At 33.8% G+C, this 17,244-nt stretch overlaps 1 protein-coding gene across 1 annotated transcript; it reads left to right on the forward strand.

The window, feature by feature from the left end:
- Positions 1-10,996: 10,996 nt before the first annotated feature.
- On the forward strand, positions 10,997-17,244 carry EndoU (Endoribonuclease U-specific). The gene is made up of 5 exons (XM_017616058.1): positions 10,997-11,316; positions 11,394-11,571; positions 12,819-13,024; positions 13,111-13,343; positions 16,684-17,244. The coding sequence occupies exons 1-5, from the start codon at positions 11,133-11,135 to the stop codon at positions 16,921-16,923; spliced, it is 1,041 nt and encodes a 346-aa protein (XP_017471547.1). The 5' UTR covers positions 10,997-11,132; the 3' UTR covers positions 16,924-17,244.

Consider the following 17,244-nt stretch of genomic DNA (forward strand, 5'->3'; position numbering starts at 1 on the left):
TCTATCGAAATTTCTTAAATCAGTTTGCATTTCTCAGGAAAAAAAAAATGCTCGTATGTATATTTATTCATTCAAGAAAATGTATAGCAAAAGCAAGGTGCTTTTTCAAGCAATATATATAGTGGCTGAAAAGTTTCAAAATTTATTGGGGGGAATCCTTGCACCTATTTATATCATATTGCAAGCTCAAACTTTACATTTTCCTTGGCATAAACCTCACTTATAAAAGTTCATCCTTAAAGCGTTAATATATGATAGCACCATTGAAGCAATCTATACAATATAACAAAATTGTAACAGGTCGATGTCTGTACATTATAGATATTAAAGAAAAAGTAATGTGGGAGGTCTTTATTAGAGCACCAGAAGCCAAATCAACCATTTTTAGAATTTTTGTCTGTCTGTCTGTATGTTTGTTCGCGCATCACTCGAAAACGAATATATGGATTTGAATGCAGTTTTCATTGGTGTATCGCTAGAGGTTTAACTTAAAATATAGGAAAAAAAAAATTGGAGAGTTGCCACCTGTTTGAAAATTGGAGTTTAAGTAAATTGATAAGAAAAAATGAATATTGCAATATGGGCGTCAAAAGAAAGAGGCTGGAAAAGGCTTACAGCCAAAAATATTTTTTTTAGAGTTGCCACCTGTTTGAAAATTTACATTTAATTTAATTTATAAGATAAATTGAATATTGCAATATGGGTATCAAACTGAAGGGGTTTAGGAAATTTTATTGTCGAAAATATTTTTAGAGAGGGCTGCCACCTGTTTGAAAAATTTTATTGTATTAAATTGATAAAATAAATGAAATCTAATGGCCTTATTCATAAAAAATAAAGTAGCTTTATAAAAGGTTTATAAATTGAAAAATGTATGAAAACGTCAATTTATAAAGCTCTTTAAACCTACTTTATTTTTTATGAATAAGGCCATATATCTACATACATATAATAAAATTGTAACAGATCGATGTCTGTACCTTATAGATATTAAAGAAAAATTAATATGGTGGGTTTTTATTAAAGCTACAGAAGCCAAGTAAACAATTTTTAGAATTTTTGAATCTCTGTCTGTCTGTATATTTGTACGCGCATCAGTCGAAAACATGGAATTGAATGCAGTTTTCACCGATGTATCGCTAGAGATCTAGCTTCCAATATAGAAGAAAAAATTAGAGAGTTGAACCTGTGTTTAAAATTTCAGTTTAGGTCAATTGATACGGTAAAGTGAATACTGCAATATGGCTGTCAAAAGAAAGAAATTTACAAAGGCTTACAGCTGCAAATATTTTTGTGGCAGGTTTCCACCTATTTGAAAACTTTAATTTAATTTAATTGATAGCATAAATTAAATATCGCAATATTGGCATCAAACTAAAGAGGCTAGGAAATTTTAATGCTGAAAATATTTTTAGGGGATTAGCCAACTGATTGAAAAATTGTATTCATTAAAATTTGTAAAATAAATGAAATATTGCAATACGAATATTAAACTAAAGAGGATTAGGAAGCTTACTTTTGAAAATATTGTTGAAGCGGGTTGTCACTTATTTGAAAATTTTAATTCAGTTAAATCTATAATATAAACTAAGTGTTGCCATATGGGTATCAAACGAGAGTATTTGAAAATAATAAAATTGCAACAGTCCGATATCTGTACATAATAGATGTTAAAGAAAAATTAATAGGGGGTTTATTAGATCAGCCAAATCTAAAATTTGGTATGTTTGTAAGCACATGACGCAAAAGCTAATGTATGGAGTTAAATTCAGTTTTCACTGATGTACATATTGCTAAAGCTCTAATTGAAAATATAGAATCCATTTTTTTTTTTTTTAGTTTATCTTCGATCATTATTCCTAGGTATTTGAACGTATTAACTTTTTCCAGTGCGTCGTTGTTTATATTTAGAGTAGCAACGGACCGTTCTCAAAATTTCCACAAACTTAATTTTTTTTTTGTGTGGAAGGTTTTTCGCTAAAAAAAATTTAAACTTTTCGTTGTTGCTGCCAAAAAATTAAGAAATCTGAGACGTCACGTTTTACAGTTTCATACAGTTCTCTTTACAATGTATTTCACTAAACTACTAAACGGCTGCATCGACTTGGTTCATATTTGGCAACACCTTGAAAACAAATATTCTGACCAAAAATGTACTCGGTATGTAGCTCGGGTTATTCCTAAAATTCTTATACAGACTAAAACGTAAAAAACCAATATATCTCTAAAACCAATTACGCTGGGGAACTGAAACTTAGCACTGATGCATATATTACAAATGCATTGGGAAAGGGAGCGTGGCTCCTTCCTTCCATACAAACTGAACTTCTCATATAGCTTATCTCTGGAACTGCTTACGCTAACGTCCTGAAATTCTACACAGCTACATATCGTCCCGTTTCTGCCTTAACCACGTATCTACAATTTTTGGGAAAACTAATATTACCATTTATAACAGCTGTTTAAGCGTCACACTATTTCAAAATAGAACAAAGACTTAATGAAGGTGCTTACTACTGTTAGTGGAACCCGAAATATTAAGTAAAAAATGAGTTTACCCTAAGGGAAGAAATTAAGCATTTTTGCTTACACTCTCTAAAATACCTCTATTGCAGATACGAGGTTAAGGCAGAAACGGGACGATATGTTATCAATACCGTAGTTATGGCGAAAAGTGGTAATTATTGGAAAGGCTGGATCGATATACATTTACGTAAACGCGCAAGTATCATTCCATTGGGAACCATTTTCTCCTAGATTTCCAAATCCCATTGAACTATTGTAACTTTGTCTTTAACTTTCAGTAAGTTACAATTTTGAAGAATTTTATAAAATTTTTAACAAAGAATGGAGCTTTGCTTTTACGAGTTTCTCTATAAACTGTCCTATCTACATACCTATTTGCATAAAATGATAGCCGTTTTCGTTGTTCGGACTAAATTCAAAAACTACTGAATAGAGTTCCGTCATACATATATGGTCCAATTACATGCTACTAGAAAACTCGCTAGGTGGTGCTGGAGTAGAGTTATTTATAAAAATCGTATTTATTAACCGATTTCGTTCAAATTTTAAATGTGAGCTATGTACCTGTATGATAGAAAATTCTTTTGATACAAATTTNGTGAAGGAAAATTCTTTTGATAAAAATTTACCTGATTAGTGCCGCTGGAGTTAAGGTAGAAATTCATAATACGTATTCATTTTATGGTAAGCAATGGTTTTACAGAAAATGAACCCAATGGATTGGGCTGCAGCCGAAATATATAGAAACCCCGTGTGGTTGGTCTGCTTTGGCCCTATGTTTAAGTTATACGTATTTAGTTTTCAGATGTCTAAATGAAGGATGGGGTTAAGTTTTTCTGGCGCCCTCATGCACGATCATGCGGTCTTGCATATACCCAGAAATCGGTTCATAAATTTTACTACGAATTGTAAAAGTGGTTAATTAACAAGGAAAGATCACCGTAGGTATATCAATTGCTTCATTTGAAAGACACTTAAGAGATCACACGACTCATTTAGCAATGTACCGGAAAACTTTTCATCCTGTGGGACAGCGAGGATTCTTGGCCCTCCTATAACAGAAAACGTACTTCTGTGCTCTTGAGTTTCCCTATAAGAACTTTTATTGGCATACGCATCGCACCAATGTTGTAGTTGCAAGATCATAAAAAAAAAAAATTACGCAAGCTTGACAGAGATGTCACAGGTGGAAATAAGACCATAGGTAAAGCTCATGACACCGAAAGGGATTGGTATTCCATATGGTATCACAGCGTTACTATTATTGGCCTATGTGTGAGGAGGATACTGCGCCTTAATGGTTTCAACTTAAATCAAAAATTTTGACTTTACAGACTAATTTTGTTTTTAAACACTCTTTCGCATTGGCCAATGCAAAAGCTCTTATTAGGCGCCGCGAAGTAAGCGGGCATTGGCTAGTATGCAATAAAAATGTTTGATTAAATCAAGTATGTTCCATAAGATTCATATAAAGATATTTCTGAGTGAAGAGAGGTCTCGCATGGCGTCGGTTTTTCATTTCATAAAAATTCTAACCCATCTAAACCGCTAAAAAGCTTTAGCTGCAAAAAAATAAAACGTTATTGCACATCTATGTAGAATCTCAGTTCGTTAATTTGAGTTCTCATTTTGGAAATTCGAAATAACGGTGTAGAAAATTTAATGACCTTAAAAAAAAGGTAGCAGCCCAATTAAAAGTATTATCAAACTAAAGTATTCTATAAACGCTTTCGTTTCAAACTAATATTTCGATATTTCATGTAAATTGTGTATAAGTAAGACTAATTCGACTTTTTAAACAGGTGGGAACCCTCTTTAAAAGTATTTTCCACCTAAAATTTTTTTAGATCTTTTAGGTCTGGCATTGTGATACATATTTAAATTAACTGGTCAATAATGTTGAATTTGAGTTTTCTAACAGGTGGCAACTCTCCTAAATACTGTTCAGAAATAAATTATTTTCCAACTCATTTCGATTAATATCCATATTTTGACAATCCATTCAATTTATTAAATAATTTGAATTTATTTTTTTCAACAGGTGGCAACATTCTCCAGGCACACTAAAAAAATTTTTAAACATTCAAGCTAAATATTTCTAAAAACACTCGTTTGTTTGATACCCAGATTTTAAAATTGCACATAATTTGTGTATAATTAAACTACATAAATTCATACCTCGTCAAAACAATTTTCGACCTAAATTCATCTTAAAATATCCTTCGTATGACATTGTTATAAATTTTTCATGTAATTGATGAATTAATTGGAATGAAATCTTTTAAACACGTGGCAGCCCTAGTAAATGTAGCTCAAAAATCAAGGGTTTTAAACCCACTTCGATTGATAACCATCTTTTTGTAATTCATTTCACTTATTGAATAATTTGAATTTAACCTTTTAACTGATGGCAACCCTCAGACAAGGCAAACATATTGTAAATTGTCAAACTAAATATTTCTTAAAACTCTTTCATTTTAAAAGCATTTTTAACATTTCATATACCTTTGATGTAAATTAATTAAATTCAACTTCTCAAACAGGTGGCAACCCTTTCCAAAATAATTTCAACCTATTACCTTCTTAAATCGCTTTTGTCTGACACCAATATTGTGAATTCTTATTACTTACCCAATTCTTTTTAAAAAATTTTATTTGATTTTTTAAACATGTGGCAATCCTACTACTACTACTACTATACGTAGTTAAGGTATAAAGCCTTTTGAAAACCAATTCGGTTGATACCCATATTGTAATAATATATTTAACTTTTTTAATCATTTGAGCTTAATTGCTTAACAGGTGGCAACTCTTTTCGATAAATTGAAACCTTACTGCAAGTCTACAGCACTACACGCACTTTAAATTGACACCTTATTTTTGAAAATCGAACAAACGTGCGGATTATAATGGCACTGATTAGTAAATATTTAGAATTTAATTGTTTAACAGGTGGCAACGCTTTTCGAAAAAGTAAAAACTTAATGCACATCTTCAGCCCAAGCCCTTTCATTTGACACCCCACCTTTGTAGATCGGATGAACGGTGCAGATCTGATGGCCTGGACAAAAAATCCTCCCGGGTATAATTTAATTTTATTTTTTTCCCCCGAAGTTTACGGACATTTGTTGAAATTTTCCCTCAAGGTCGTCAAATTTCTTTCTTCTGCAATCCGACGTTATAAAAATGTCTGCATTCCTATCAACATTACGTACGCGATGTGATGCTCCCAGGGATTTACATCTTCTGCTTGTTAGATGAAGCCATTGCTGCTGACATATTTTTAATTTCTTTTTCCATTCTATATTTGTTTGTGTAAATTTGTATGTTTCACTGGAGTGCGGGAGCTTCATATGGGAGGGCGTTTGCTTTGGCCTTCTATATGAAACTAAGGCACTTACACATGATTTGTGTTTATAGTATGTGAAGGCATTAGGGAGGGCGATAAACTTTTTTTTTTTTTTGTATTTTTAAGGTGTAAATTTGTATATGTGCCTATACTTCACGACAAAACTAAAACAAATGTGCCACAAGTGTTAATGGAACGAGCAGCTCTGTATTAAATGTGTCATAAATTAATTGAAAAATATGCTGATTGATACTTAAAAACAAAAATTGGATACTTTTGGATGCTTATTAGAAAAAAATTTTGAAAGAGCAAAGGTAAGCTAAGCGGTGCAGCACAAGAAGTCTCACGGGACATTATTCCCTGCGGAGAGACGTCAGTAAAATTAATCTTAAATTATGACACGAGCGGCTGATATTTATTTATAATATAAACATTTCCCCCTCATCTGCTTTTTATAGTTAAATGTCTCAACCAAGAAAACTCAAGGTTGCCTCGAATACTGGCGGAAGAGACGGTGCACACAGCTACTTACTGGGTAAAAGGCTGGGACGATATTGTCCATAAGGTAAATATGGTTGCTATAACAGACTTCTCTCTAAAAGCACTAGGCAGCTACATCTCTCACTTACTGGATAAGCTTGTTAGCTTATGTGGTCAGTATGTTTCTTGAATGTGCCTAAAGGCCAATTTCTCGTGATCTGTACCCACAGATACATAGTTCTCTTATCTCAAATATATTTTAGTGGTGAATTTAGCGTCTACAACATAAGATTGATTTTCCGCGCTAAAGCTGGTCTCCTCAACCTCAACGCAAGAACTTTTTAACACGTTTCTTCGGAAATTTGTCCAGTTTGTAATTTGGGTGAAGTAGAATGTATATGCCACGGTTGCCAACCGTCCAGTTTTCGACCGGACAGTTTGGTTTTTGAGGTGATTGCCCGGGTCCGGTCGAATTATCCGGTTTTCTGGAAAGAACGCATTTAAGTTTTTCGATGGAAAAATTATACATATCGTCACCTGAAGTACAAAATGCCATAACCAATAAAAAATTTAAAATTAACTTTTAGATTTATATGATGGGTTTCATCGAATCACAACTCCCCACATCATTTCATAAAAAAAAATTGCCAAAAATCAACGCAATTTTTTAGCAACTCCAAGCTTGCACTTTGTTACACTAAAATTAGATGGGCTATAAAACTGCATACCTGACTAGAAATTTATAAATTAGTATGCAAATTTATTGAATTTTCTTGAGTTTTTCACAAAGTTTAGAGATTTAGTTTTTATGTTTATTGTAATGAACTATATTTTTATAAAAAATTATCGAAAATCAATTAGAATAAAAAGCTTTGCACATATCGCGAAAATTTCTCTGTCCCAATACTTTTGTCCCGCACTGTATATTTATAGATATACATACAGTGCCGAACAAAAGTATTGGCTTAGAGAATTTTTCGCAATGTACGCAAACTTTTATATTATTTCTTTTCGATAAAAACAAAATCTCTAAACCGTGTGCAAAACTCAGGAGAATTCAATAAATTTGCGTACTAATCAGATTTTTTACAAAAATTCAATTGTTATGCACAAAGTGCATATTTTTTCACAGAGTTTCCTCTGTTCAACCTTTCCAACTTTTTTATTTCATCAAAACAGTTTTCTAAATCAAAAATTAACCACTCTTCCTCCCCATCTCTTCTTACTACGTTTTTATTTGTATAGTGTGCGGTTTTCGGATATAAAAAAGTTGGTAACCGTAGTATATGCCACATCTATAAAAACATACATGCGTCTGCATTTTGCTTGGTGAAATAGCTTTAGATTTGGCTAAAGCCATTAGCATTTTAAATGGTCACAGCTACTTAGCTTTATTTATATGCCTACTAGAAAGCACTTATGATTAATGGATTTTATTGAAGATATATCTATTTATACATATATTTATGTAGGTTGTAATATGTGAATATTTCATAGCGTGATATACAACAATTTCTACTATTGTCACATCTGTTGCTTATTTATTTAAATTTAAGTTGGATTAATATAATACAATTATAGTATACTACTATAAAAAATTTAAAATTTTTTTCATAGTCTTATACTTTGGATGCTTGGCTATAAACTTCTGTTACGAAACCTTCAAAAGGGATTTCAAGCATAAATGTTCAACATCTAGTTTTGAGCAGAGTCAAGTGTCGCATAATTAAAAATCTGATCTTTAATTTGGTAAAAAATTGGCAATGATCGAAAATTATTTGTCAAAGGTTTGTTATAAAACAAACTCAAAGCATCCCTAGTTGTTTTCCTACTCTTTTCATCATCTGTAAACATAACTTAAAAATATAAGTAAGAAAATGAATGTGGAAAAGTGTACAGCTCGCGAGTGCCATCGACGGAGCAGATATACTCAAGTGTCAGTGTCCTTGGAAGATCTTTTGATGGACTACGAAACTGGACAAAAATTCGAGAACGTATTTATGTATTCTTAGCATACTATACACCGAATAATTTTTACTGGTTTTGCTATGCAAATACTCGTCTGCGCAGCATTAAAAAATAATCGAATACATTAAAAGTTAGACAACGGCAAAAATCTTTGAAAAGTATAGAAAGTACGAAAACCATTGAAGCAAATGCTTCAAAATAAAATAAGGTAAGACTGTAAAATGCATACTTATCAGGCTGCCACCGTAAGTGGCAAATAGTTTTAATAGGCTCAAGTTTTATTTGAATCAACATTCCATAGAAATATGAACGTGCGTAAAACACAAAATAAATTTGTATTTAAAAAATATGAACGCATTATTTAAAATGTTTATTAGGCATATGCCAGCTCAACGCATAAAAGCAATTAACTCGTCAAATAGCAAAACGTATTTATCAAATATGTATGTTTGTAAATTAGGGTGGTCCGAAAAGGCATTTGGAAAAAAAAAAGTTAAATCCGAATTTTAATGCTGTCACCGCATAGGATGTTTCTATATCGAAAAATATACTACTGTTTATTTTAATTCCATGGCTGAATTTCTTTATTCATTCTGAACGTTTGGAATAAACATGTTTGTTTACTTATTCTTTAGAACGTTCCTGATGATATGTTAACGTATATTTCAAAAGCATTCTGTTTATTCCGGCTGTGAAATGGGATTATCCGGAATGTGTAAAGAAACGCAGCCCATGTATTTTATATCGGAAAAAGATAATTCTCGAAAGTCAATATTTTTCTATGCTCCTCTTCAGGAGACTTCCAATAATAATACCCAATTGTTTATTTTACACTTTTTAAATTCAAACGACTTTGTATGGGTACCCCCATTGCATTTTTGGGGGTTTTTGGGGGACCTATAAAAAATAGTTCATTATAAGAAATGGCTAACTAAACAATTTGGAATCATTACTGGAAGTCTACTGAAGATAAACACAATTTTCAATAAAAAAAAAGATTGACTTTTAAGTATTCTATACGTTTTCTATGAAAATTTTTTATTTTTTTTTCATATAAAATACATGGCCATTATTGATTTCAAAATAAAACAAGTAAAGAATTATAAGTTCGGGCGAAACCGAACATTTCAGCAAAATGCATGATAAGCAAGAGTATTTTCCCGATGTCAAACAGATTCGATAATATGCTATGAGATATTGATAAGACTGCTATCAATATACACTTATGTATGTAGTCATAAGTGGGTGGTGCCACGCCCATTTTACAAAAATCTATAATATTGTGTCTTGTTGAGAGATTGTTGTAAGTTGGCATCTTTAGATATTGACATCGGAATTTTCGTAGTTCTAAAATTTACCGTTATGCGGTAGGTGGCGGTAATTTTAACCCGATTTCAAAAATGTTCAGCATATCGTTTTTTGAGCCTAGGATGATAAATTGGTAGAAATTGATAAACCGGTTACCGAGATGTACATATGTAGGCGTAAGTGGGCGGTGTCACGCGCATTTTCCCAAAAATTGTCCTAAGTAGCAGCTTCTGCTGAGAGGTCATTGAATATTTCGATTTTGTGTAAATTAGCCTAAATAGTACTAATTTATCGCAGTTTTCGTATTTCGGTAAATTACCGTTATATGGTAGGTGGATGTGTTTCTTCCCTGATTTCAAAAATTTCCAAAGAGTTTCTTAGTGATGCTCTAAGCAATGCTCGTAACGAGTTTGGTAGGGATGGTAGGGGACCATTTTCAAAAAAAATCATAAACGTGTTATTTTATGCCAAAATTCTGCTTCGCGTACCAACTTTCAACAATTTGGATCCGGTATTTACGGAAATATCGTAGTTTTTGCTAATTTCTGAAATACGGTTATATTGGAGGTGGGCGTGGTTATTGTACGATGTGGACACTTTTCAATCCCAACCTACCTTGGATAAAGGGAAACTTACGTTCCAAATTTTGTGGACATATCTAAATTTTTTCTCGAGTTGTCGTGTACACGGGCGGACGGACGGACAGTCGCCGCTTAATCGATTTCTCTTTTCATTCTGATCATTTATGTATACATTTGTCTATATCTATCTCGACGCGTTTTGCCTGTTACAAACAACCGTTAGGCGAGCAAAGTTATAGTACCCTTGTGCACAAGTGCGCTCGGATATAAAAAATAAACAGGGGTATATAACTAGGGTGGGAGCATGAAAATTCCGACTTTACCTTTTTGGACTACCCCAATGTACACGCATGTATATGTGATATTAGATATCTACTCCCAAAAGTATAATAAATGTGTGACAGTTGTTTTGCTGCTGGCGCCAAAAAAATTTAACATATGGCTGTGTCAATAAAACTTTATTCAACACAAAATAAAGCAGCATAATTTTACTTAAAGCTAATCAACTGTGAAATAGTAAGCAATGAGAGAGCACCAGTGCTGAATAGCCAGACATCAAGGCAACATATACATATTTAGCTAGAGATTTTGTGAAGTTAAGAGAAGCAGCTAATAAAACTTTGTTTCTGCAGGTGATAAAACTTGGTCTCTGCAGGTAATAAAACTTTATCGCTCTTTTACTACGGTTATTCCAATGCAGACAGCAACTCCAAAGAGAAATACTCTGCACAGCTGCTACAGAAGTGATCACTGATCATGCGGCAGACCACACATAAGCTGGAGATCAGTACAGCTTTTATCAGACGATCGAAGATCTTGGTGGGTTGTGGAAGCACGATGAAGTTGTGTATACAAGAAATGGAAAACGTGTAGAGAAAAATAGTGTGGAATAGAGAAATAGTAATAAAAACAAAAGCAAAATGTGTGCTGCAACAAATCAAATACAATATAATTTCAATATGAATAATCCGGAACAAAATATTGGTGAAAATAATGTAAATAACTTAAGCATTTATTTGGATAAGGAAAAATGTGCAAAAATCAGACGATTTATTCTGATCGGCGTGCTTGTAGTGCTGGGCATTGTGGGCTGGCATTTCTACGGTGAGTTAGTGAAACGTAAACAAACGAAAAAATATTGCATGAATAAGAAAACACTTACCTAACATTTGCGGTTGCAGAGTATCTCTTCGCGGAAAAGGGTGGTCCGAACGACCCTACAACTTTCGTCGAACATGAAATTATCGATCTAACACGCCGTTTATTCGCCGACGAAGTGCGTCAGAATAGCTATCCGATTGATGTAAATTTTCAAGGCAAGACTAGAGCATTTCAACGCGACGATCGTGCCGCACAGCCGTAAGTGTAAACATATTTTCATAGATATGTACATTAGGGTGCATCACTCCACATAAGAAAAAACGGTAATGCTTTTCCATCGATTGTATAGAATTTATTATATTTTATGACTTCCGCAGAAAAATATTTCGGAAAAATATTAAAGACCTACTTGAAATCATCTCCAAATTTCATAAATAAAATTAGTTTTTAAAAATATTTTTTTTTTTTAATCATCTCGAAAGACAGAAAAATTAAGCCTGAAAGGTTTGAATAAGAATGCTTAAAAAAATTCTTAACAAAATCTAAATAATGCGATTAAATCTTAATATTTTTCCCAAATATTTTGGCGGAAGTCTTAAAACCATTGTATAAATCCAATGGAAATACCGCAACTTGTTTATTTGATGAAGCGCCCTAATGTACATACATATGTACTTATGTACATTAAATTTGCTGTTTTTCCATCGGAATTATACAGTTGTTTATATTCTAAGACTTCCGCCAAAATATTGCGAAAAAAATTACGATATATGTGAGCTATATCGATATACATATACATATATACGTATGTACATTAGACCATACCAGAAACAAAAGCCTGCTGTAAGCCCCTGAGTCTAAAGTATTTTGGCAAGGCGATTTCGATTTTTTTTAAGTAAAATACATATGTACATCGATGTTGTTGTACTTTGTTTTTGTAAATTTCATTGACCTCAAGTACCCATTTCTGGTACTTATCCACCAGATCTCAGTTCTTATCACCCTAGCGTACAACCTTAATGTCAGTTAATTAGGGCTCTCCGAAAATCATTTAGGGAGTTCACAAGGTATCATAAGTGTCGTAAGTCGTAAAGTTTTTAAAGGCTAAATAAATTTTTGTAGGACTTGAAACCACAACCAACTATTTTTTAACGGTGTGAAATTATATAATACGACTTTTATGGTAACTGCTGAATCCCTTAAATATAGCCGTTTAAAGTTTACGATATACAACAATACGACAGTCTGAAACACCTTGTGAATTCACTAATTTTCGTTTTACTTAAGAATAATTTTGATTATTCCAGTAGAACTATTTAAAAATAAATTTTCTATATCACCGAAAAATGTAAAAACGTGACCCCTAAGTTCGGCAAAAAAAAATAAAATATTCGAAGACAGTTTTTTGTTTGCTTGCAAGGTGGTACGGTCTAATGTACAAGGATGTGTATATTTATTCAGCTTATTGCGTGGGCTCTTTTCAATTACAATGCTTCTCTTTCCAGGCTGCTGAAAATGAATGATGCCCTACTCGCATCTAAACCCTCATCCACAATCGCATTGTTGCGACGTCTTTTCGATAACTATGTGCTCGATGTGCACGCTGTTGAAGAAACTACTCCCGAGCAAGCGCTGGAGGAAATGGATTTTCTAAATGCTGTGCTGAAAACGTCGATAATGAATCACACAATGAGGTTTCTGCAACAGAAAGGTTGTAATTTAATTTTTCATACAATTTATGAAAACCGTAATCTTACTGAGCGCGAAACTAAATTAACTTTTTTGTATCTCCATTAGACCTCGTTTCCTCCGATTACAATGATCAGCTACAATTGCTCAAGCACATTTGGTTTACGCAATATTCACGCTTCAAAGGACGATTGGGCAGTTCGGGTTTCGAGCATGTTTTCCTCGCCGAAGTGCGTGAGGACACCATTTTAGGTCTACACAATTGGGTTTATTTTCATGATCAGGAGCAACAGGGGAATTTAGACTACAAAGGATTCATCGAGAAAATACGTTTGGAAAAGGTTAATATTAATTATTTTGTAGCCAGTGCATAAATTTGTAATATCGGATGAGTTCTGCGTAAAAGTTATCAGCCCTCAGATTCGTACTGAACCCTGTACAAAGTTTGTTATTACTAAATAGTCGCCAAACAGAGTAGGTCCGAACCAGTGGGCAACACGCGTACTAGACTAAAACCAAACCTTTAGGCTAGGGATGCACAGCAGAGGTGCACGGCGTCGACGTCGCGGGCAAACTGCGAGCTCGCAAAAGTGCTTGGCGAGGTGAAGTGAGCTGTACGGAGATGCGTGTATGTATGTGTACTTTTGCGACAACGGAGTCAGTGTGGCATCAGTGCACCAGAAAAAGCCCATTTTTCTAAAACAAAAGCACCAAGTTTTTATTGTCATATTTAATAATTTTTTTGATTCAGTAAAAAGTGTACATACATACACATGTTTGTATTTTCACACGTTTTTTTAAATAAATTAATTTAAATACATTTATAAAAACGCAAAGCATATTTAAAGTATCTATTCCTCACATTTTATTCAGTAAATGAATTCCATCTTAATGTAGAATAGAAGTGCATAGTGTATGCATACATATATACTTATGAAGTCGGTGTGCTTAAATTTAAAAAAGCATCACCAAATAACGCACCAAGCACTGAATTTTTCTATGAGACTTTATAATAATATTGACTTGCTAGCATCGGAACTGAGTCTTTTACGTTTCAAACAACTCCATAAGTTATAAAAACTTGGGATTTCTACCTATTTGGCCCCAGTTTTGGTGAGTGTTTGGGATCATTGTCCTGTTAAAATTAATAAAAGCCTGCGAAAAGTATCCTTAGAAATTTGCAAATTCGTTGAAATTGTTAATTTATTGTCACCTTTCTTTTTACCATCGCTTTTCCTACGGGTGCATTTACACAGAAAGCCGAGCTGCGCCGAGCGAAGCAAGGTGGAACAAGGCGAAGCTGCTGTTATTCACACTGAATGAAGCGAAGCGGAGCTTTTCTGATGAACTCGGCTGGAAAGATACCACAAAAATTATCGTCAGTGAAACGCGGCAAAAATATTTGCTCAATTTTATTAAAAAGTTTAGTTGTAAAATTTGATTTTGTTTTAATATTTTGATATCTTCTTTGCAGCAGCGTCATGGCGCTCAAAAATTAGATAGAAAACAAACAAAATCAAAAACTGCTTTGCTTTCCGCTCCAAAACGCTTCTGAAAAAGCTTGCTGTATGAACAGCTTCATATAGCTACAGCAATTTGAAAGCTTCACTTAGCTCGGAACAGCTTCTCTCGGCTCGGCTCCGCTTTCTGTGTGAACGTACCCTAAGGCGTAACACGATCCTACATCATTAAATGTACACATACAAACCTGATAGTTTAAATATTTTGGGGGTTAGTAGTATCTTTGATGCATTTCCACAGCCGCCTGAACCCATATTCCGACTGAAAATATTTATTTTTATCCTTAAGAGTTAAAATTTCCATTAAATAATATTAAATTTTGGTAGGATAGTGTTGCCATTTAAGAAGAACTTGTAAATCACAAGATAGTATCAGTCCAATGCTTTTTCTTGGTAAAAATGCGTTTCTGACTAAAAATGTTTCTGGTTGTCAAGGCAGGCTTCCTCCTCTTTATCTTTGTGATGCAACAACTTGTTTCCACCGCTGGCATAATGTCCAGTCACTTGCTTCGTGGTGATAAAGCAGTCATTTTTCATTTTGAGCCAAAGTTGATTGGTATTCAGGGACCTTCTAATATGCCTAGCATGACGAATTGCATTTTTTTTTTGTAGCCTCTTGACCTTGCAGACTGATGTCGGCCTTTTTGTCGCTTGTTTAGATGTTTTTTCTGATATGACTTCTTTGTTTATAGCATGGACTTTCTGAGCGTTGTACAAAAAGTTTTAATTTTTTTTAGCTTGGTATGTACACTTAAAGCTCTCACAGTGAAAATCCCACGCGCCCCAATTACGAAATTTCAGGAAATGAGCGAGAACTCCTCTTTGAATTACAAAACTCAGCAATTACTAAGAAGGTGAAAATTTGGAACAATGCAATCTATTTATATTTGGATATTTTTTACTGAGTTTCCACATGCAAATATTAAAATTTGTATTATCAAACGTTAAGCTAAACAGCGATAAGACGAAATGCAAATTTAAATTACCATAAATTGAAAAAGTACATTACCACAAATTTAACTTTCCATTTTATTGTTCCAGTTTTGCTCTTCAGTGTATGAGTGTCTTTCTTTGATTTCGAATTGAAAACCCATTGCGATCATATTGTACTAGCAATATAGAAGTATTACTTATATGATACTATACTGTAATTCGTCGAATAAAAAGTCTACACTTATTCTACCACACTGGTCGGGATGCAGGGTTACCTCTTCCAGAGTGTTAGACCTGCTGTATTGGTCGATGATATTCTCCATTGCTTATCGACCTGAATTTCTTAGCAAGATAATAATCTTTCTTACCTACCTTTGGGATACAGATAACCCGAGCTCTTTGTCACACCTCGGGAAAGAGTATGGGTCAGTGCTAGAGTGTCTCACATAATATTGACAAGGGGTGGAAGTAGAAGCTCCACGTCCTGCTTCGGCAGAACTGGATTGATGCCACCAACCCCGAGGCCCTCTACCGTTCGAAAAATTCCTGCGCCCAGTGTACTGATTGCCGGTTTATAAGGCTTTTGATCAGCTCCTCGTCCGATGGGAAAGGCTGGAGCGCGTGGAACACCGTATCCCTAGAGGTCAGAAAAGCGTCCGCGAAATGCTTTTAAGTTGATAAGTTAATCCCTGCGACCCTTTTCAGAAAATTTTAAGAAGCGCTTATTTACTATGTAAGTATTTAGTTATTAGAACAGAACCAATTAGCCAATTGAGTTTTATTAAGGAGGCTTTAGATCCAACTAAAATACGTTTTTGAGTAGGTACGGAGGATTCAAGGGAGCCCGCTTACGAAATACAATTAAAAAATTTGTAGTTCTCCATCAAACGCCCGCCATTGGCAAACATTTTGAAGCAATAGATTTCAGTTCACATAAATATTGTGCTACAATAATCCAAAGGAAAGTTGTTATTTTCTCTTACTCCGGAATCGATACTAAAAACATCAAGCCAAAAATAGAATTACGCGAAACTAGGTCTTAAGGAGTTTTTGTACTTCAAAAACTTTTACAATATTTCTAGCGCAGCCCAAGGTTCGAAATAAACGCAGTGGTTATGAAATTTATATATCTTATATACTATGTTCATGCCTATGCATACTGTCTTTAACTATTTAACTATTCATAGTAATTAAAGCTCACACTTTCCCCCTCCCCTCACTCACACAGGACAAATATGTGCTCGCAACACGCTTCGAATTCCATAATCATGTCAAACCCTACAACACTCTCTTCATTGGCACTTCACCGGAATTTGAGTTGAGTGTTTACACCGTCTGCTTTCTATTGCATGGCGATGAGCCGTGTCCGGTGCAAATGGGACAGACAAAATTCAATATAAACACAAATGTTTGGAATTGGCGTGGCAGGAAGACACTGGCGGCTGCATTTCCGAGCATCGAAAATTGAATGAGGAGTGGGCGGTTTAACGAACATTTAAGTATCTTAAATGGGGAAAATGTATTATAGTTGATTTAATATACTATTAAATATTTGTTTGCTAAATAAATAATTTTATTCAAAAAGAGGCTTCATGAAATGCGAGTCCCGATTTGTATGTAGTTTGTAGTTAAAAAAATAAAATAAAATAAAATAAAATAAAATAAAATAAAATAAAATAAAAAAATGAAGTATTGATCAAACATACAAGATTACACCGCGCGACAGTAAATTTTACCACATATAAATTAATATATTAGGAAAATATATGTAAATATAGTAAAGCGTTTT

This window comes from Rhagoletis zephyria, unplaced genomic scaffold, assembly GCF_001687245.7.
Source record: "Rhagoletis zephyria isolate East Lansing unplaced genomic scaffold, Rhagoletis_zephyria_1.1 Rzeph_scaffold_01139, whole genome shotgun sequence".
In the NCBI taxonomy this organism is placed as follows: domain Eukaryota; kingdom Metazoa; phylum Arthropoda; class Insecta; order Diptera; family Tephritidae; genus Rhagoletis; species Rhagoletis zephyria.